Consider the following 22,856-nt stretch of genomic DNA (forward strand, 5'->3'; position numbering starts at 1 on the left):
TAAGAGATAGGACTATAGTGGTCTATTGTGAATAAATTGCAGATATTAATGTTTTGTGAGATGAACTGGTCACTTTCCACACATACCCTATCAGAGTACAACATATGAAGTTCCTCCTGTATTTACAAGCATTACTGATGTAGGCCTAACTTTAACTTTGATCAGTGAGGAGTTTTACAGATGCTGATCAGCCTTTAACTCTGCAGCTGCTTCACGTTTTATTTTCGTCACTAGATGCCGCTGGAGCGTGCTCCTTGATGACGTCACATTTGTAAATCCCAAAACCTCTATGAATGAAGAGATCACTCGCCGGGTGTGGTGGCGCGCGCCTGTAATCCAAGTTACCGGGAGGCTGAGGCTGGAGGATCGTTTGAGCTCAGGAGCTCTGAGCTGCAGCGGACTATGCCGATCGGGTGTCCGCACTAAGTTCGGTATCGATATGGTGCTCCTGGGGGAGCCCGGGACCACCAGGTCGTCTAAGGAGGGGTGCACCGGCCCAGGTCGGAGACGGAGCAGGCCAAAGCCCCCGTGCCGCTCAGTAGTGGGATCGCGCCTGTGAATAGACGCTGTAGTGCAGCCTGAGTAATACAGCGGGACCCAGTCTTTTTACACTCTTTCTACTGTTCTACACACAGCTGGGATAACACACACGCTCAACAACAACGTTACACTATGTTACAGCAGCTTCTTTATTTCCTTGTTCCCATGGAAACCTCCAGAAACCAGTTGTGTTTGTTTGTCCTCCACCGCCTCCAGCTGGACGAGAGGAGCAATCACATCATCACACCAATTCATTCTGTTTCCATTCATATTTGTCATTTCAGCTGTCTCCTTCAACAAACAAGCAACTAAATAAACAAAGAAATATTGTGACCATGTCTCCATGTCTAACAGACACACAGCATCACAGTGCAGCACTGTCGCTGTGCTTCTGTCTGTTGTCATGATTGTCCTGTGTGCAGTGGGGGAAAGCAGGCTACATTTGCTCAACAACTGTACTGAAGTAGGCTGTGAGTTTGAGGTATTTTTACTCTACTCGAGTATTTCTATTTTTTCAGAGAAATGTTGGAGGGAAAACTTAGCTACACACATCTAATTGGGAATCAATTGGACGGTTCCATCACTTTACGCGCGCGAAATGATCTCGAGGAATGTATGGCATATTTAATAAAAAATAATTAGGCCTACATCGGTGTTTGCTTTTATCACTTTAACTTACAACACCCCCAATCAACATTTTTCTCCACTGCACAAATGTTACACAGTCGTGTACCGTCGTGCGTAAAATGGTTCGCTCCACCTGCAGCCTTCAGTCTATAAACTCCTGCAAAGCTCTTTAAGCCCCTTAGTTTTATCTCTGACTTCAGCAAAGATGAGTCACGGAGACCGTTACACCTCGTCGTCCTACCGGAAGATTTTCGGGGATTCTCCCAAGTTCCCCGTGTCCTCCTCTCGCATGGGCAGCGCCTCTCACCGGGGCTCCCCGGGGCTCAGGTCCATGGCTGGCTCCCGCAACAGCGGGTCCTCCCTGAGCCTGTACAGACGGATCGGTCGCTCCACCTCTTATTCTCCGGTACCCAGCGACTCCCTAGACTTGACCCAGACCTCCGTGGTCAACAATGAATTCAAAGTTATTCGAACTAACGAGAAGGAGCAGCTGCAGGTATGTGTGACGGGTTGAAACAAATGATGACTCTTATAACACTTCTCACAGCTAATCCGGTCCACAATTTCTGACTAATTCACTTCCAATTTGGTGTCCTTGAGTATCTGAGTAGGACTAAATCAGTTTAGATAGAGAAAAAAAAAAAACGCTCCTCTGTCAGAATGACCTCATTCAGAATTTCATGAAGCCCTTAACCAATGTAATGACACTGCAAACAGTTCATTGCTTTTACCATGATGAAAGCAGCAATCATTTTCAAATCTTGCAAAAGGTGGCCTGGCCCTTCTACCACTCAACGATCGTATCCAGACACGTTTTAGTGCATATATTAAGGGTGTAAACCATAAAAGGAATAATGGCTGAGTTCCAGTTAGCTTCTCTAGTTTCAGGGTCCTTGTATTGTACATGTTGGCTCATTCACAATCATGGCTTACAGGGCCACTTAAATAGAACAGAGCCATCATTAATGTTGTTAGTAATAAGAGAAAAAAAAAAATGGATTGTGGCATCAGTGACTTAACCCATTTGTTTATGGACTGCCTTTTCGAAAGCCATTTTGGTATTTTGGACAAGAGGGTGGAGCTGGGAAAGATGACACAAGCCAGTGTCATCATTAGGCTCGTTCGAGATGAGCCAGATCTGCGCATATGTCAGTACCCGATCCGTTCCACCTGCACAATCCGTTCTGCGCATGTGCAAGATGACACGTATGCCATGACGTAGGCGCAGATGATAATGCTGCGTTCATGCCACCTCGAAATAACAGGCACCGCCCCACTGGTTACGTTGTTTCTGCAGATTTAGATTCAGTCTAAAATAACGTTAAGTTAAACTTAATGGGAAAAGAAAGCTACAGCTAAATTAAGAAATTACAGTAATAACAATAAAGACAAGTATTGAGTGATTGTATTTTAAATGAGCACAAGTAAAGTAGAACTGACGTAACAGCTGTCATATATGTTAACGTTTATTTTCAAGTTTTATTTTGAGGGTCTTTTAAAGTTTACATGCTGTCTCAGCTAGCGGTTAGCCGAATTAGCTGTTAGCTAAACTAACGTTAGCTTAACTGTGGGCGAGTACGGCAGACCGCTGCAATCAGCTAGCGGTTAGCCAAATTAACCGTTAGCTAAACTAACGTTAGCTTCCCGGTGGAGGCTAACGGCAGACCGCTATAATCACCTAGCGGTCCGCCGAATTAACCGTTAGCTAAACTAACGTTAGCTTCCCGGGGGAGGCTAACGGCAGACCGCTATAATCAGCTAGCGGTCCGCCGAATTAGCTATTAGCTAACTAACGTTAGCTGGAGGCTAGCGTGTGAACATCTTGCGCATGCGCAGAACGAATCGTGCAGGTGGAAGCGGTGCCGTTATTCCAAGGTGGTGGTGGGGTGGAATGAACGCAGCATTATCATCTGCGCCTACGTCATGGCATACGTGTCATCTTGCACATGCGCAGAACGGATTGTGCAGGTGGAACGGATCGGGTACTGACAGCATATTCGATCACCGGCGATCGCTGCCCAATGCATGCCGGTTAGATTTGTGTCCGACTTGATCCCGACTTGCTCTGGCGTCATGCACACGTGGGCAACGATAACCTCACGAGATCAAGGCGGCCGCAGATCTGAGACGCAGGCAGCGCAGTTGCTTTTCACCGACTGCAAGACCCAGGCGGACCCAGGGCATGCTGGGAAACGCCGGCCTCTCAGCTGATCTAACAGCTGATTGGTTCAGAATCGACTCAACATGATGACGTTTTATATAAACTTTTTATTTATTTTTGATTTGGAGGGATTTTAACTGTTATTTGTCTGATTTAAAGACTTATTCTGTACAAACCACATGTTGTGTGGCTGGTAGTGACGTTTAGAAGTCAGAGAGATGAAATCTGTTGAGATTGCAGATCATCTAGCCTACAGTGTAAATCAGCAACAGATTGAATGTCGAGCATTTTGACAGCTACTGTCATAATAAAAACAACTATGTAGGAGCTGATATATGGGTCTGATAACATTTTATTAAATCAAAATTGGACCACAGTGTTTCTGTCACTTCCTGTTCAGCCTGAAGGCTGCTGGAAATGGCTGGAAACTGTCCGACTAGACAGCAGATTTTTGTCACCGCCCCCGGCTGCTCCCGACTGCTCTCGTCCACTTTACAGGCGAGGCGCAGTTCATCTCGAACGAGCCTAACGATTTCAATGGCGCTGCACTAAGCTAAACAATTGAGAGGGAAAGTTGCTGTTTTTGACATGGCTGACGCGAGTTTTTGTCGGCTTTGTTTGACCTTCGGGTACTGGCGCCATTCATCTGCATGTACAGCAGTAGGCTAGGACACAGAAAATTGGTAGATTTCTTTTAAGTTACCAGCTAACGATGCCCTGAAACATGCACTGCTTTACTGTCTATTTTAAGACAAATGGGACCATAATTTACTACAAACGAACATCATGCTGTATTGAAGAAGACTTGAAACTAGCGATTGAGACCATTAACTAGTCGAGGTAATAAATCAAGTGAGAAGTAGGTTTATTTTCCCATAGACACGTTAGCCATAATGACTTTTTAAGGCGGATTTATGTCAATGTTGTGTTTAGAGATCGTTCCACTCTCCCAAAATTTGAAAAATAAATGCAACTTTAAGCTTGTCTAGTGCAGCTTTAACACATTGTTGGTTATGAATTAATTCGCATTGTGTTCAAAAATGTAAGTTATTAAAATAACTATATTTTAAAGTTTGGATGGTAAATGATATTAGATGCAGGACCTTTTACAGCAAGTTTAAGGTTAAGTGAATCAAGTGGTCTTCTGCCTGTCTGGTGTTCCAACTCTATGGAGGATTGTGTGTGATGATAAACAAGCGTTTATCCTGTTGCATAGGGTCTGAATGACCGCTTCGCCGTGTTCATTGATAAAGTGCGCCACTTGGAGCAGCAGAATAAGGTGTTGGAGATGGAGCTGGTGTCACTGCGGCAGAAGCAGGGCGAGCCGTCCCGTGTGGCTCATCTCTACCAGCAGGAGCTGATAGAACTGCGCTCGCAGGTGGATGAGCTGAGCCGGGACAAAAACCGCATCCTGATCGAGAGGAACAACATGGAGGACGAGCTGCAGGTAAAACCATTGGCTGGTATTTGGATAAGGAGAACGTACAGGGGTGGTTCTTGGGCGGGGCAAGGGTGGTCACTGCCCCTTTAATATTAAGCCTCAATTCCCCCTCTGGCCCCCTAACTGTGGCAAATATTTTCATACCTTTTTTAACCTAATTTTATCACCAAAGAGGGGATATTATTCATGTGCAGTGATGAATAAAATTTAGGTCAACACTGAATTGAGTATATTATTACATGTGTATTGTTAGTCTTTTGGAGAACCCAACCTATGGAGGATTGGTAGTATGTAACACTTTTGCTTAATTTATTTGGTACCCCTAAAATCGCATGTGGCCCCAGCCTGACCCCTCCACTTGAAATGGTCTAGAACCGCCACTGAGAATGTTACAAGATTTGTTCTTCTACTCTGTTTTTATATATCTTATATCCTATTAGTATTTACTGCTGCAAAGCCCAATTTCCATGTAGAAATCAGTTATTATTTCATCTTTACCATCATCTTTCTCTTTGTGTCATCCAACATCCCTCCCATCCTCTCATGTCTGAACTCTCCTGTCATATCTCACTTCAGAAGCTCAGTGTGAAGTATGATGAGGAGATGAGGGTACGGGAGGAAGCTGAGCAGACCTTGAGGTCCTTCCGGAAGGATGTGGATGACGCCACAGCCGTTCGCCTGGACCTGGAGCGCCGTGTGGAGTCACTGATGGATGAAATCTCCTTCCTGAGGAAAGTACACGATGAGGAAATCCACGAGCTGAGCAGCATGATGGAGGAGCAGCATGTCTCCGTGGAGCTCGAACCCGCCAAACCGGACCTCACCTCGGCTCTGAAGGAGATCCGCAACCAGTACGAGTCCATCGCCTCCAAAAACCTGCAGTCTGCCGAGGAGTGGTACAAGAGCAAGTTTGCCAGCCTCAGCGAGCAGGCCGCCAGGACCAACGAGGCCATGCGGGCTAGCAGGGAGGAGATCAGTGAGTTCAGGAGGCAGCTGCAGTCCAAGACGATTGAGATAGAGTCCCTGAGGAGCGCCAACGAGTCTTTGGAGAGGCAGATCACAGAGATGGAGGACGCACACAACGCTGAAGTCACAGCCATGCAGGCAGATTTTCTCATTTACCTCTTCTGGTCTGTGGCCATGCAGTTAGTAGTTTTAGTTATCCAGGTTTAGAGATTTCTGACTCCACCGCAATACAATGGAGGTAAATGGAATTTCATTTGGGTACACTGAAAACTTTATTTTTTCTTTCTTTCCAAAGAACAAACAACCATTTTCAATAGGGACTATTTCTTTGATAGAAATTAGTTCCATGGGCAAATAAGCATGGGCAAATAAAACCATTTTTACATATATAACCTATAATTTGGGTGAAGTAACCCTTTAATATTTAACGTAACATTTTAGACAGTACACAAAGTTGCTGTGACAGAATTTTTACCATTGAAATAATATGTATAAACTAATTCCATGCAGCTTTTTGAGCAGGCATTGTAACAGTAAAAGATACACTATTAAAATGTGCTGAAAAAAAAAATACCCAGTCACCTGCAGAAGCACTGCTGGCACAGTCTGCATGGAGGTCATTACCGCCTACAACTCTGGAATAATAGGATTGGAAGGGAGCAGATCTCAGGCTCAAGTTCCTCATGAATTATGTCACAGCTTGAGTAAAGCTGTTAGCTAAGGGAGCCCCAACCTTTATATGTCAAGGACTGGGTCGAGGCGAGGAGCATATGGACTATCTTGTAATTTAAAAAATTCACTCATACACTCGGAGTATCATTCTTATGCCAACCTCTTAGGTCCCTGTGCTCAAGTTTGGCTTCTAACAGAAAATTCTCCAATAAAAGCTAAATTAACACTGTGTCTCAAAAAACTCATTTTGAGTGATTTCACAACTAGTGACTTCTTGGAGTTTTTCCTGGCAACCTCACAGTGACAAAACTTCAAGAAGTCACTGTTCCCAGCCAAGAAACAACCAGCGCATAACCTTCCCCCTAAACCACAACATTACACTTTGGTACTGGTTGGCAGGTTTTATTACCTTTTGGACAAAGCCAGCTCAGGTGTTTCCCACTGTTTGTAGTGATTGTGCTAAGCTTAGCTAACTGGCTGCCGACTGTAGCTTCATATTTACCAGACAGATATGAGAGTGGTATCGATCTTCTCATCAACTATCCCTTTGACAGCAAACAGCAGTATCAGAAAACTCACAAACACAAGAACATGGACAGGGAAAAATAGCAGGGAGGCTTCCCACTAAAATGTGACAAAAGCCACTCTTTAAATAGGTGGAAATTACAAATAAGTAAATCCTGCCTGTAATAATAACCTGTCTCAAATACAGTTATTTCTTTACATAAAGTAAGTTTGACAATTTAGGGCCCTATTTTAACGATCAAAGCGCACGGGGTGAAGAGCATGGCGCAGGTGTGTTTAGGGCGTGTCCAAATCCACTTTTGCTAGTTTGACGGCGGAAAAAAGGGTCCGGGCGCATGGTTCAAAAGGGTTGTACTTAGTGTCTTTATTAATTCATAGGTGTGTTTTGGGCGTAACATGCAGTACCTTGGCGCATTGCTATTATGATGGCGGATTTGGTGTGTACCTGTTTTACTATATTCGTGGGGTCCAAAAACCGGGGACTACAGTATGCTTGTGGGGTCTGCACAACCTTGTGGGGACCAAAATGCTGGTCCCCACGAGTTTAAAGGGCTGTTTGAGGGTTAAGACTTGGTTTTAGGACTAGGGTTAGAATTAGGTTATGGTTAGGGTGAGGGTAAGGGTTAAGGTTAGGCATTTAGTTGGGATGGTTAAGGTTAGGGTAAGGGGCTAGGGAATGCATTATGTCAATGACATGTCCCCACAAAGATAGTAATACAGACTTGAATGTGTGTGTGTGTGTGTGTGTGTGTGTATGTGTGTGTAAAAACGAGCATTGTGTGCGCGTGCTGTGCACGAGCCTAGGCTAACAATGAAATTGACTTTAGACCAGGTTTTTGTTGGTCAATGGCGCGATCACTTCCCGCTGCCTCAAGATAGCAATACGCCAAGAATGCACCTGAACACACCTCCCTGTAAGACCAGCACGCCCATGGGCCCAGGTGCATTTGCTATTTAAACGACGCGGCCGCTGGACGGGAAATTGACAACTGCGTCGGTCCTAAACTAGCAAAGACACTTGCGTCGGGCTTTGCGTCGGGCTTTGCGCCGCGCTGCGCCAGACGCAAGATAGGGCCCTGCGTGTCAATATCGTCTAATTCAGGTTCAAGGTCTGAAGTGAGAACATGACCTTTTGTGTGTGGTAGTCACGTTAACAAGCCTGCGTGACTGTGACACTGACTGAAAGTGTTCTGAGGGAGTTGACCCTGTGTGTCTATTAGATTACCCTCTGACCTGCTAAATCAGACACAGGAAGGCCATCTGCTTTCACTGGCTTCTTAGATAAAGTACAGCTAAGCTCCAAAGGTGTTCCTTTTAAGGGAACAATGGTCAACATTTATAACACAGAAAAGCCTATCACAGTGGATTAAAAACAGTCTATATACAGTACATAGTACATGCTAAGTATGTGAATTTACTGTTAGACACTACTGATAATCTCCCTCCTTTTTTATTTCCTATGCCACAGGACACTATTGGCCATCTGGATACTGAGCTGAGGAACATGAAGGGTGAGATGGCCCAGCACCTGAGAGAGTATCAAGACCTGCTCAATGTCAAGATGGCCCTGGATATAGAGATAGCTGCCTACAGGTGCTCATTGCATTAAAGAACAAAACAGAACAAAAGATCTCTTGACCAGTAGACTTTTGAATCAATTCTTTAAGCATTGTGAGGTATTAAGTTTGACATTTGTTTCCTTTGGTCCTATGAGGAAACTGCTGGAGGGGGAGGAGACTCACTTTAACTCAGGGATATCCTTTGGTGCTGCCAGCTACAGCTACCAGCCTCGAGCGTCAGCGTCCAGGAGCAGCCAGAGGGAGAAAGAGGGGGCCACCAAGGAAAGCTTCAAGGAGAGCAGTGAGGATAAAGATGAGGCAGACATCAACTCCAACAACTGAAGGAAGACAGGCAGGGAAATCTGGAAAGTGGGAAAAGAGATACGCCGTATATGTATAGTATAGTGAGTTCATAGTCACATACCGTATTTGTTAAGTGCAACGCTAAGACGTTGTGGAATTAGAGCTGGGTGATTAGCAACATCTTGTAGCTGAAACGTTCTTCTAATAAATACAACATTGGATGTTTTTCCTGGGACATTGGTCTCAGCATAGGCGCCGATTTATGTTTTCCTCCGTGGGTGCTCACAGGCGCACGCCCTTTAAAAAAATAAAATAAATAAGTAGTCAAAAGATGTTTGCATTTCAGAACCTTAGGAAATGGACAGTAGCCGACACAAACACACACACGCCTATTGACTCGAAAATAAAGCCATAAAGTAGGCTATATTTCAACTCAGGACATCGCCACTTCTCACAAATACAGATAGGATTGGAGATGAGAAGTTTAACTGACACATAACCGCGATCAGCTTTGTGGGAAATTAAGAATCAATGCCACCTGTCTAGTAGCCTAGGCCTAAACATGAATTAGTAGACCTGGGCCTGGCTATCGAAACGAACTGGATTAACAGAGATTCATTCTACCAGACCTTAAAAAACTCTGCATCTTTCTAAACAGTTGCATAACTAAAGAAGGTGTAAAACAAGGGTAAATATTGGAGATGCATTGTGCGCTAAGTGGGGGGATGGAGGGGGGGTCACTAAAAGAGGTCACAGAGATCACACTATGACAGACGCTCCACTTAGCACCAACTGCAATGTTTAATTTTAAATGAAGTCTGGCACACATGGGTGCTCAGTATTTTCCATGGGTACTCGAGCTCCGGAGCACCCACGGTATCAGCGCCTATGGGTCTCAGCATTTAGATGATCTTTGGACTCCTCTAAGCTTTGTTTCATTTATTTCACACGTCATTATTGTATAATTAAAATACAATTTCAGAAGGTACAATGATCATATGTAGGCCACGTGAAATGGGGATCCCCAAACAAGCAACTAAAAGCTTTTTGGAGGGGGCCCAAGCAAACATTCAACACTTCCTACCAAAGGAAAATGACCTGAAAATCTGTACTGTACGTCCCTATAGGAAATAAACATGTTGCATATATAAATAATAAAAAATATGTGACCAGGTATTGAATGTTCTGGGGATGGATTCTCATTTTGCTGCTGATGAGATTGCACTGAAACCTGTCTGGATTGCTCAGATTGAGTCTTCATTTCTTAAAAGAAAGACACCAAATGTTTGTGTAGTTCCACTTCTGTTGTTGCAGCATCCTTTCAATGAACTTGTGCTATGAAGTTAGTCAAGACTATATCAGCTGTTAAATTTGATGTCCTTAACGTTTTCTAAGTTTTAGTTTTAACGTGAGAGAGGTAAGGTTCAAAGTGTATAGCAACAGTCACTCTATACGTATTAAAGCACTTTAGGGTGTATGGAGGACAGCAGTGTTTTGCATTGTTTGGTTGTATGGTATGACATTACAACGGTTGGTTCACATGGTTTATTACGATGTACATAATGCATTAGCTGTGAAAAACATTCAGAAAATGCAGTCCAACTGGTAGTACATATCATCTCACCTGGCTGCAGTGTCAATGTATACAACTAGTGGAAAACCACTCACTGTTGGTTTAGTTGCACTGAATAACGCAATGAATAAAATGACAAATTGACTGACCAACTGTTTCCTCTGCTTTCATCTGCAAGTCAGCGTATTCACAAACACAGGAGTGTGTTCATTTAAGGCCACATCCAGTTAGATGTCAATCTCCATTAGCTCAAGCAACACCAGGAAAGAGCCTCAGCAATTAGCAATTTCTTTTATTGATTTCAGTCATAATTCTACAGTTTTTGGAACTTCTGTTTTGGATTCCTAGGATTTGCAGGTCACTATCATCATATACTGAATGGTAGAAGAAACTGAACATTATTTGGCATTTGAAATGAGGAATTAATTTAGTGTAGCAAGATATTAAAACAACCACATAATGCTAGTGGAAACTGGTGGCAGTTATACATTGACATTTTTCTCCCAGGAACACTCTATTCACAGTTGAGGTCTATGGGAACTGGTATTAAAGATCTTAGGCACAACATGAATACAAAAAATACAAAAGAGGAAACAATGAATTGAGAAACATTCCCCAGTGCAGTTATTTATTAATTATGACAAAAACAAGTAGGAAAGTTCTTAACAAAGCCCATCAAAAACTATACAAACTCCCTTTAAATAACTGCTGTGTTCTGGTGAGTTATACTGAAAACAGATTTAATGAAGTCAAACATCAATTTACATCAGCTGACAGTCTATACAAAAGCCCTTAAATTAAAAACACACACACAGACACACACACACACAGACACACAGACACACACACACACAGACACACACACACACACTCCCCCCCTTTGGTAGTGGTAGTCCTTTGGTTTCAAACCCTTTAAATCACATGATACCGGTCCCTGGTTTCCAAAAAGATAAGTAAACTAGACTGACGCAGCTTTTCAGTCAACACATCGTAATGCCTTCACAGACATAACTGTTGAAAGGTTCCAGACCCACTGACACTGGTTAGTGGCCCAGTTTTAGCTACAGCCACAGTCCTAGTCTTGCAGTAGAAGCACAATGAACAATGTGTAAAGATACCTTGGCAGTAGGACTAGGAACGTGTCGTTTCCATTCATCAGATAAAATGTATTTTGCATGCTGTATGTCACCTGTGTCCAGCCAATTACAGCAGACAAATGGGTTGTCCTGAAAACAAGATACATTTCAGACTGTTCAATGAAGAAAGAAAGTGTAAAGTTCTTGGACTTTCTGTTACACATGACATGTTTAGCCTGCCACCTGCTACTCTTTTGTTACATTTAAGTTACAAGTTTTATCAGATGTTTTGTGAGTAGATAGTGACAATCCTAACATCCACGACAGTTGTAGAGTACTTCTGCCAATGTTGAAACTTTACTTCACATTATGACAAGAGTCATATGATCAGAAACAAAGTCAAAAAGTTCAATTCATCTCCTCAGGAATTAACTACATCCACCTCTCGTGCTCAAGACTGGGAGGGCAGGACCAGGCCAAAGTGCAGCACCAACAGACCATCCTGGAGCAAAACAAAAACGGCACCAAAAGAATCACTCAGAAGTATTCCTGGCCTTGTATAACGTTTCCCATTATTAAAATGGTTTGTTCCTACTGTGTGTCTTTGTGGTGCATACCTGTAGTGCCTCTTCACCCACAGAGTTCTGTATGTCTTTGAGTGACTGGTAGTGATCTAGGAGGTGATCTCCACAAACCACATCCACCTGCAGGACACACAGAAACAATTCAGACCACGGCAGCAGAGATTTAATCAGAGGCCATTTTCACACATGCACAGCAAACCTTAAAATGATCTACGTAGACATTACCCAGCAAAACTGTATGCGAGAACGCAAATGTCAGTCAGATCTGTGGTGTGTGTCTCTATGTCTGTGCGTGCTTTAATTATTTTGCCACATGGTTTCAAGGCATTCAGGTCAGCCCTGCACAAAAATCTTCAACATTCGGGAGGGACAAATTATTAGGGCTTCAATAGGGCTGGGTACCGAACGTCGATACTTTTATGGTATCGAAAAAAATACTCCAATCCTACGAGTATCGAAAAATTCTTTATCTTTCGGGTGCCAAATTTCGGTTCCAAAAGCGTCTGAGCGCGAGCTTATCTGTCCTCTCTGCATATTGACACAGAGCGGAGCCCCGACACACACACACACACACACACACACACACACACACACACACACACACACACACACACACACACACACACACACACACACACACACACACACACACACACACACACACACACACACACACACACACACACACACACACACACACACACACACACACACACACACACAAGTGTCTGCAGTTTTTTTGAAGTCACAGAGTCACGGTTACAGTTTTTTAAAACTTCACGCAGACAGCGTTTGCTGCGATATATTAATGGCGAGTGCTGTTGACGTTACACTTCCTCTTACAAGCAGCCACAACGGTGGTTTCTCTGCCCTGATGACTGACTGACTGGCTGAGCTTGCAAGGCAAGGCACTTTTATTAATGTTACTCTGAGTGAGCAGTTTTACCAGACTTTTAATTTTGATAACCGTTTTGATTCACAATTTAGGTGGAAAATAAAAGCTTTGTGTTTAATGTATTTTTGTTGATGTTGAAATGGATTTTAAAACATATGGTATCGAAAAAAATATCGTTAGGAATCGGTATCGAAATTGGCACCGGATCGAAAGATTCTGAACGATACCCAGCCCTAGGCTTCACATTAGAAATGGTTTGGTTTTGAACAAACTAAACAATCTACTGTAGTCAGTGCCATATCACAAATGCGGGGAATCATTTAAGTGACCAAAACACTGAACATACAGGAGATGCCTTGGATATTGATGATAAACTGGAAGGAGATGATGGGGTAGACTAAAACTTAAAGAGTTTAAAAGGGGAGAGTTATACAACTGTTCAGACCCGTGCTTCACCGGACAGTGACCTTTTGTCAGTCTCTCTATCCTCTCCACGTTTGTCCAGACAGGCCAGGGTGCAGCACTGAGGCCAGGAAATCAATGTAAGCTGCTAATCCTCATCCACGTGTTACTAAATACAAAATACTGACCACACATTTCTGTTTGTCTGTGCTCTGAGGAAAGGAGGACACTCCTGATTGTAACACTGATAACAATCACGAGTCTTCTCTTACAGCATGTCCACTCAGACACACGTGGTATCATTGCACTAATTATGTGATTATAATCTGATTAAGGTTGTTAGGGAGTGTCTGTTGTCCTTTAGCTATTGGCACCCAGCTGAGTTACGACCTGAGCAGTTGACCCTTCTATGTTGGGCTCTGCTTTTACTCCCCTGTGTATACATGAGCATTCCTCAATGTACTGCTTGTTGCTCTGGTCATGTTGTCAGGCCTTAGCTTTTGGATATGGCTGATGCTGACATGAGTCCCACAAAGAGATAAAATGTGCTGAATTACACCAAATAGTCATCAGTAGGGCTGGGTATCGAGTGGTACTTTTTTAGGCACCGTCCGAATTGCCTCGATACCATTGATTATCAAAAAATGACTTGTTGTTCTGTGCCAAATTTCGATACCTAAGGGGTTAATCTTGTCAATGTCAGTGAGTCAAAAAACATGCAGCATGCTTATGTGCCCAAATGCAAACGTGATGGTGATTGGCTGTGGTGAGGCATCAAGGAAAAGTACTAGTTTACGCCCAGAGACCTGGCTCATATCAGAAAAAAAGTTAAATTCCACTTCTCTTCTTAGACCATCAATTAGGCCGGTGACTTATAAATAACATGTTTCCATGTTAGGTATTGGGACAAGGTTACACTAATCTTTCCAAATACCCTGTACAACTATTACAAACCGTAAAATCTATTGCAAAACAAAAAACTATTTACGTACAGCACACATACAGCAGCCCGTCATTTGACACGTCAACTGACAAAAACAGCACACCCCCGATTGCACCAACACTAGGAAATAAAACCGTTGCACATCTGACCATTCTGCTGGTGTGTAGTTTACATAGACTGACACGGTTGTTTTGATATGCATCATACGCCACGGGTGTGTGCTGCCCGTAAGTGTGGACATTAGTGTACGTTAATGTAGTTAGGCCACACATGCTTGCTGGCTGCACACCAGTTTAAAAACACTATTGGCAATTACGAAATAGCGGTTTTCTAATACGTAGAGGCACGCCCTCACTTAAATACACCAGCATCACCCTGTTCACGCCTACACTAGGCTGTAATGCCAACTTCCTTTGCTGTCCTATTCCAAGTCTGTCTAAAGTGAAAATCAGGATCAAGAATGTGGTCATGTCAGTTTGTGAACTCATTAACTGTAAGCCTGGCAGACAGACCACAGATCGGATTTTTAAATTTTTTTTTTAAATGTTGGAGCATCCGCCTGATCTCCGGCTCCAATTTCACTCTGTGTGCTACTGTAGCAAATCCCATGCTCTGCTGGCCCACTCACCTGGCAGGTAGAGCTCAGCTCCATCTTTCTCCTGATAAACAGCTCCACGTGGCGGACAGTGGCCTCGCCCGACACACGAACGTACCGCCTCTCTAAGGGCTAAACAGGGACAGGGTGTTCAACATCTACAAATTATTGGCCAAGAAAGTACATCAGATCTGAACAAGGTAAACAAACATTTGACTACCATGTACAGATACATTTGTAGTGTATAAAAAGTATATACACTGTATACACATACATAAGCATCCACATATGTTCGTACATCCACACAAGCAAACAAACAGCTCTATGAGGATTGTAAACACGGTGGAACATACCGGATGAAAACTTTTCAGAATAATGTAATTCTTCAAATACAGGGGATATGGTATTAAATTGGAGAAATGTAATTTCAAATAAATAAATAAAGCAATGCTCTGAGTAAAAAACTATTCTTGACAGTATGTCCAACAGGCTCTATAGTTACAGGATAACTTGACCCCAGATGTCCTAAGGATCAGCAGGTTTGGGTGGAGCCTTTAGAACAACCTTTATTAAGTCATTATCCATCTTGCCCCTTAGGTTTCTGTTACCGTACACCATAATAATCTAATAAGAACGGTTTAAAATACACATTGTAAATATTTTACATCATTACCTTATAGTTATTGATGCCCTCTTCAGCCCTGAAAACAAAACAGGAGTCATTATACAGTCAGGACAACTTTTTGGAACCAAGCAAGCAGTCAATTTAAGACAAAGGGACCATCTCTCAGCATGTCTATGTAACTACAGGGTCATTTTATTTACTGCTACAAACTGGGTTCCACTATTTCCTTAATGCAGAAGACATGGTCACCAAGAGAGTGTGTGTACTTGAGTGTCTACAGGCCAAAAGCAAATCCTTTGAACTAGAGCTTGTTACCTCTCTTTTTTATTGTCTCTGATAATAAGAGAATAAAGTACAGCAGTGGTTCCATAATTGCTAATTTAGAGACTGATTTACACAATTAACCTGCAGTTTGTTTCACCCTGGCTGTAATGGTACTGCTACTTGACATTCATCTTTTTAATTTGTATTTTGTAAATGGGACTAGAGGACACCATATGCCTAGCACTTGGCCCTTTTCACAAAAGACTTTTGAACATGTCATAGCTGCAAATGCACAGGTGTGATGAAAAACATGAATGGCTGCATTCCATTTAGGGCTCCGAGATGCAGGGTCCTGGTATTGTGCATGCTGACTCATTGGCATGGCTGACTGGAGCAGAGCTATCGTTATTAATTACACCTGTGCTTTTACTGCTATGCCAAGTCCAATGCTGTGAAAATGCCTACACTTGTTAGAACACAGTTACTAGGAAACAGACAACAAAAATAGACAGAGAAAACCTGTTTTCTGCTCTCCTTTTAAAGAGGGCATTTTTTTTTTGCATTTTCAACATCATGCTGTGACATAAGAAAAGAAAAGTAGACAAATGTTCTGCCATTTGACTCTGTCTGATAGCCCCAGAGCACATCATCAACCTGACACCAGGTTTGGCGAATTAACTAATTAAAGCATCTCACTAACTACATGAAGAAACTGTTAATTGTAATTAAGAGGAATTAATACATTTGCAAACATTTAGATTTTCTTTGTGTATGGCCTTTAAATAATATCTACATATGCATAATGTCTGAGTATCTTCCATAGCCAATATAGATGCAACTGATGCTGGACAAGGACTGAACAAAACATTAGATCCTTACCCAACAAACTCCAGCAGCAGAGAGACATCCAGCTCTGGAGGAATGGTGAACACAGACTGGGGAATGTTATCCTTCTTCTGCCTCTTCAACACAACAGGAACCGGAGGAGAGACCACCACTGGAAAGCAAAATGACAAACTTTTGCTGAAAATCTCCAGTTTATTAATGCTAAAATTTAAATGCAAACACTGAAGTTAAAATGCCGAACACATTATACACAATGGAAATCTGGATGTTGTTTTGGGATAATCAGTCACCCTTTTCTTCGAGGACCTTTGTTGTTAATAATAATAATAATAATAATAATAATAATAATAATAATAATAATAATAATAAGGGCTGTAACAATACACCAAACCCACGATTCTGTTCACAATGTTTGACCCACGATTCGATACAAACCTTTTTTGGGGGAGGGGAGGGGGGTTTACTCAGTGTACATAATACAACTTTTTTTTTGACACATGCCATCATTTTTAGGGATGCACCGAATATTCGGCCACCGAAAATTTTCGGCCGAAAATGGCCCAAAAGGGCATTTTCGGTTTTCGGCCGAAATACCTTTATCACCGAAACAATACGGCCGAAAATGTTGTGATGACGCAAACAGAAAACGCGACCTGCGTGTGTCAGTACCCGATCCACCTGCAAAGCGTCTCCTAAGCAAAGAGGTTGAGGCGGACCACGGAGTGAAAGCAATGAAAAGTGCGCTCTTAGTCTGTCAGCACACACGTTTCAGTGAGATCTGTTCGGATCCGCTGCACTTCATCGCGACTGTACTTGATCCGCGTTATAAAGACCATTACTTGGATGCGGAAATAAAGCAGGGCGCGACGGAAATGATCCAGGCCGCGATGGATGCGGAGAACCCGCGTGGAGACGGAGCCGCGACGGCGCAGCGCCCCAGCGCAGGAGGAGATCAGAGCGCAGAAAAAAGACTTGTCTCGGCCGCACCAGATGAGGGGCATGCACCCTGGCGTTGTCTGATATGTTCAGTGAAATCCTGCAAGAAAGTGCCTCAATTAATAATAATAATAATAATAATAATAATAATAATAATAATAATAACAATAGGTAAGCTATTCTGTTCTTAGGCTACTGTATACTGTATGTGACTATCAGATTGTAGCCATATTTCTGCTAGATATTTTTTAATTAAACTTTAATATTAATTTATACAATTGCAATGCCTTGATTTTAGTAAAGTTAGTACACAGTCATAGCCATAAATGCAATGGTACTAATAATTGGCTTAATTTCTTTCGGTGTTTCGGTTTCGGTTTTCGGTCTTGGTTTCCTCTTTTTTCGGTTTTCGGTTTCGGCCAAGAATTTTCATTTCGGTGCATCACTAATCATTTTGTCATTGATTACATGCCACTTTGCATGAGACCTTATTTATTGATATTGACTTATTTCAATATTGATCGATCCAACATCAAAGATTCTTTTGTACCTTAAAATAATGTTTAACAGTGTGTTAACTGTGTTGTTGTTGTTAATTATAATTTGTTAGCTTATCTGCAGTGTGTTCACATGGCAATTAATTTAAATTTAGTATATTAATAATCCATTAACACAGAATAACAGTGAAAGACTGTGTGACATTACACGCAGAGGATTGCAATCATCTAACGTTGCCCCAAACTTGTTCACTTAAACTTTTAAGGTTGAACTATTACCTGGTTTTGGCACTTCCAACCCTCTCTCTTTGTAGAACTTACACATTTGTTCTCTTTCGACTGTAGTACAAAACAAAAAAAGTTCACAATAGAATTAAAACAGATAATGTACACAGATTATGTTAAACTACATCTGACTATATGTATACAGTACTTACACTCCTCTAGGAAGGGAACCATTTTGTAAACAATATCTTGCAGTTGTCTATCAGGCCTGAAAACAGAGGTAAAGCATTTGAAGCTTAACACTGACTGCTTCCTCACAGATCTGAGTGAGAGCAGGTTTACAATCCTAAAAGTACTTAAGCGTTTTGACAATAAAATAACTGTATATACATGAAAATGAATGCATTTCACACTTTTAATAACTTTTTCCCCTCTGAATAGCTTAAACTCAACTATAAAAAAAATATATTAATTTAACAGGTACAGAAGGTTATACGAATCAGCCAATACATCAAGAATGAATAGACCTACCTGATGTTGTATAGTGGTTGTGTCTGGTGGACTACAATGCTGCATGTGGGACACCTGTTGCTGTAGAAAAAGTGCTTCACGATGCAGCTTTTGCAAACTTGGAGAAGACAAAAGACATCACAATGTAAGACACAGTCAGGACCTTATATTATGTATGTCAACGTAGCCACACTAATATGTACTTTTAAAGCTGATATAAAAATGTATATTTGAGACCTTATAACTATATTTCAGCCAACGTACATTTTTTTAAAGACACAAACGGTAAGAATTTGAATTAAATGTGCTCGTTAAAGTAGAGTGGCCGCGATATTTAGTTTGCAGTATGTATTGCGGCATTAAAAATAAACTTGTCAACTTATCATTGCTTGACAAACTATATAATGGACACACTGTTGATTTGACATTTCTGTACTCAAATGTCTCGTTACTCTTGTCACCACATGCTTGCTGATACAGATATATCAGTGTTAAGCTACTATTGGCTGATTCATAAAACAGTTTATCAGCTGGCCTCTTGAGTATGGTCTTGTTAAATGTGTGGCAGGCAGACATTATGGTTAAATTAACCACTCAGTTCACGTGACTCCTTGAATCCTCTCAAGGTCCTCTGAGGACTCCAGTAGCTAAAACAGACCTCAGTTATAACTCACATGTATGCAGGCACTCTGTGATGGTGGTGGCATCGATGAGGAAGCCGCAACAAAGGGCACAGCGGATATATGGATAGAATTGATTGAGAGGAAGCTTGGGCTGTGGTAAAGTAAGCAAATCACAGTCAATGGTTAAAGTTTCAGCTTTAAAACATTAACATGTAACGTTAGGATATAATTGACAGTTATCATAAATGGAAGAAAATACAGAAAACATCTTCGTTATGAATACTTAAAAGTAAAAGAGAGCTTAGATGTGAGAAAATAAATGTAAACGTTAATTACCTCTTCCTCTGAGTCGCTGTCTGATATGTTCGTTGACCATTCATGACTGCGACCATACATAGGTGACATTCCCAACAACGGCTGCTTACTAACAACGCTACAACAAACCTTCCCTTTCTCTTTACGTACGAGAACAAAACGACAAGTACGTTACAATTTAACGGTAACGTTAGCTCTAAACGTCGACGTTTTTTAGTTGCCAGTGAAGTTAGCTACGCTTAGTAAGCTGGCTAACATTAGCTTGCTTATTATGGGCAGAAGAATTAAACACACATGCGTTTACAGATTTAAGTTACAGCTTAGTTGCTAATGTGACCTCACTTGGCTAGCTATGTTAAATGCCCCAATGCGGCTATCACCAAAAAGAAAACTTTGACACAAACTACTTCCTAACTTTATATAACGTTACTTTACAGCCTTTACACTCACGATAGCGACTCAACTTCCCTCGCGCGCGGACACAAACAATACGACGTCCGGCCTAGATCCTTCAGAATAAGTGTGACTTGACCAGAAAAGCAACACATTCTGTCTAAAACCGCTATAAACTCCCATTGTCGTATACTTTATCCCTACATTATCATTAAATCTGAATCCGTGCAAAAAATACAGGTTCATTTCACAACACTTTAATAGCAATATTGAGTCAAACAAACAAAAGTGTGTTAATCAGAGAATGAGGGAACTGAATTGAAATTAGATACATAGCATAAATAATACAGTGACTCGTTATTTTTCTAATAATGCCCCACAATTTATAAATCCGATACATTTATTTTGAAAACACAATTACGTATTTTCCGGTGATAGCTATACACGAGGATGAAGGTTCTAATCTGATTGTGTCAACAGGGGGCGCCCGAAGCATGTAAAAAATCACTTTTCTTGACGAACAAGTCATTCATGTGTTGTTGGTTGTTCCTGTATTCGTGTCTGTGTTTATTCTTTTCTGGTTTTCTCACATTTCTTTTAATTTATTTTTGTTTTTGTTAGTATAAAAATGCTTTGACATGTAGGTAATCGACCTGCTGATGCCCAGGTGTGACCTGGGATTGAAAATGTAAAAAACATACAATCTCTGTACAAACAATAGTTTTGAAAATTGTCCTTGAAATAAAAATATATATTAAAAAAAAGGTCAGTTAAAGAATCTTCTAGTGCATTTGGAAATTTATTGCAAACATTCATTGCATGGACCATAAACAATCATCGAGGTGTTTCCCATAATTGCACATGACTCTGTGCAGTTCAGTTAGACAGAGTAATAATATATTGTATTGGATACGTATATATATATATATATATATATATATATATATATATATATATATATATATATATATATATATATATATATATATATATGTGTGTGTATATACACACACACACACACACACACATACATATATATACATATATATATAGTATATTACTGTCTTTATTACTTTAGACAGAAGTTTATATATATATATATATATACATATACATATATATATATATATAGTATATTACTGTCTTTATTACTTAAATAATTAAAAATTCATAACAAAGCCTACATGATATGAGGATTAGCTCCAGGAGGCGCAACCCTTTCTTTCTTTCTTTCTTTCTTTCTTTCTTTTCTTCTTTCTTTCTTTCTTTCTTTCTTTCTTTCTGTGGCAACCATGCAGGAAGAGTCACAGTGAATTTTGTGTTAAATGTTGCAGTGACATGCCCACCAGAGTCAGGACATCCCCTAATAGACAACCCCAGCAACATGTCTAAGCAGCACAGACATTCCTTCAGGACACAATTTACATTATGTTTTATGTGGGAAATGGGAAATGGGAAACCCATCACCATCCGTAGTCATTATATTGGATTTAAGCCTTCCTGATGATAACTCATCCTCATGTATTGCAGGACATTGGCTCCAAAAAGTACAATTGCTGCTGCATTTATGGCCATGACATCTGAGTTTTTAATGAATGTAAGTCTGTAACTACATGCAGGGTGCTGTGAATTGAAATGGTTAAGCTGGCTGATTGTTGTGATACTGACCGTATATTCTTCATGTTTGAGTGTGCATTTTGTATTTACATTGGAAAGACAGATGAACACTTAAGCCCTAATATTAGAGGAAAACAACTTGCACCTTCTACAAAGCATCATTTATAGCTAATGTGTTTGCATGCATTCTGATGGAGCGGCATGAATAAAAAAAACATTCCTAAATCACTGCTATACAGACGAGGATGGTGAGCTCATTCACTTATCAGCCATTTATCATATCTACATTTGTAGATATTCTGAGGAAGACCATCAAACCAAAAAACTTTGTTAAGTCCACCTATTGAACTTGAACTCTTTCAGTGTCTTCAGATGTAATCATATTTTTCACTCCCCATTTTAATCTATCTAGCACCTGCAGCATTACACCTTCACCTCTGTCTGCTTTAGTGTTACTGAATCAGCCAGTGTGTGAGAAGATGATGCAGGCTGTTCTGTTTTGCAGTAGCATCTCAAATCTTTGCACTTCATTGTCTGAAGACCAACAGCAGGTATTAGCAGCTGAATCAAACGCACCACAGAAGTATTACCAACGGTTACTGCGTGTGTGGCAAAAAAAAAGTGAGTGGAGAAGTTTTTCCTGACCCGAATCGAGCTGCTAAGGACAAAGGATGCTGTACAGATTGTTAAGCCCCTTGGGGCAAATTTGTGTTAAAAATATATGTAAATAGAATTGACTCGACTTGACTTGCAAAGAGGTTTAGTGAGAGATGTTTGCAGTGATGGATCAGTCATCTCAATTCATGATACTCCTCTTTATCCTCTAAACATTCCCTCCACTAGAGTTAAACAGGCAGTTTATGTGCAGAACACTAAATGCTCACTCATATCAAGGACTTCTTGTGGTTAAATATTTACTTTTGGGAGATTTCTTTGTGATATAGTGCAGACTACTACCTCCTATCTGCCAACAGATGTCTGTGGGAATTTAGAATTGACCACATTTGTAATGCTGTGTTTTGGGTAGTCAAATGGGATTTCCGCCTCTTAGTGTTTGGAGTCATGCAGTTAGTTAATGTCAATAATGTAAGATCTGCATCTTTGGAAACCTTTCATGACACACTTGTGTTCTTGTGCTAATAC

The 22,856-nt window shown here is 41.2% G+C and overlaps 2 protein-coding genes across 3 annotated transcripts; one reads left to right on the forward strand and one right to left on the reverse strand.

The window, feature by feature from the left end:
- The first annotated feature begins 1,337 nt into the window (after positions 1 to 1,337).
- On the forward strand, positions 1,338 to 10,516 carry LOC120548053 (alpha-internexin-like). 2 transcript variants are annotated; one of them, XR_005637133.1, is made up of 5 exons: positions 1,338 to 1,663; positions 4,545 to 4,775; positions 5,346 to 5,899; positions 8,401 to 8,525; positions 8,647 to 8,764. XR_005637133.1 is itself a non-coding variant. In XM_039784000.1 (5 exons), exons 1-5 carry the CDS (start codon positions 1,373 to 1,375, stop codon positions 8,831 to 8,833), a joined length of 1,362 nt encoding a protein of 453 aa, XP_039639934.1. In that variant the 5' UTR covers positions 1,338 to 1,372; the 3' UTR covers positions 8,834 to 10,516. The 2 variants fall into 2 exon arrangements, 1 of the variants encoding a protein (XP_039639934.1); XM_039784000.1 differs by having other exon boundaries at positions 5,346 to 5,873; positions 8,647 to 10,516.
- Positions 10,517 to 10,643: 127 nt separating this feature from the next.
- pcgf6 (polycomb group ring finger 6) lies at positions 10,644 to 20,209 on the reverse strand. The gene is made up of 10 exons (XM_039784001.1): positions 19,725 to 20,209; positions 19,440 to 19,539; positions 18,787 to 18,883; positions 18,468 to 18,523; positions 18,310 to 18,369; positions 16,631 to 16,748; positions 15,536 to 15,563; positions 14,896 to 14,994; positions 12,061 to 12,147; positions 10,644 to 11,945 (listed from the first exon to the last, which is right to left on the reverse strand). Exons 1-10 carry the CDS (start codon positions 19,791 to 19,793, stop codon positions 11,895 to 11,897), a joined length of 765 nt encoding a protein of 254 aa, XP_039639935.1. The 5' UTR covers positions 19,794 to 20,209; the 3' UTR covers positions 10,644 to 11,894.
- Positions 20,210 to 22,856: the final 2,647 nt, after the last annotated feature.

This window comes from Perca fluviatilis, chromosome 19 (assembly GCF_010015445.1).
Source record: "Perca fluviatilis chromosome 19, GENO_Pfluv_1.0, whole genome shotgun sequence".
Taxonomy (NCBI): domain Eukaryota; kingdom Metazoa; phylum Chordata; class Actinopteri; order Perciformes; family Percidae; genus Perca; species Perca fluviatilis.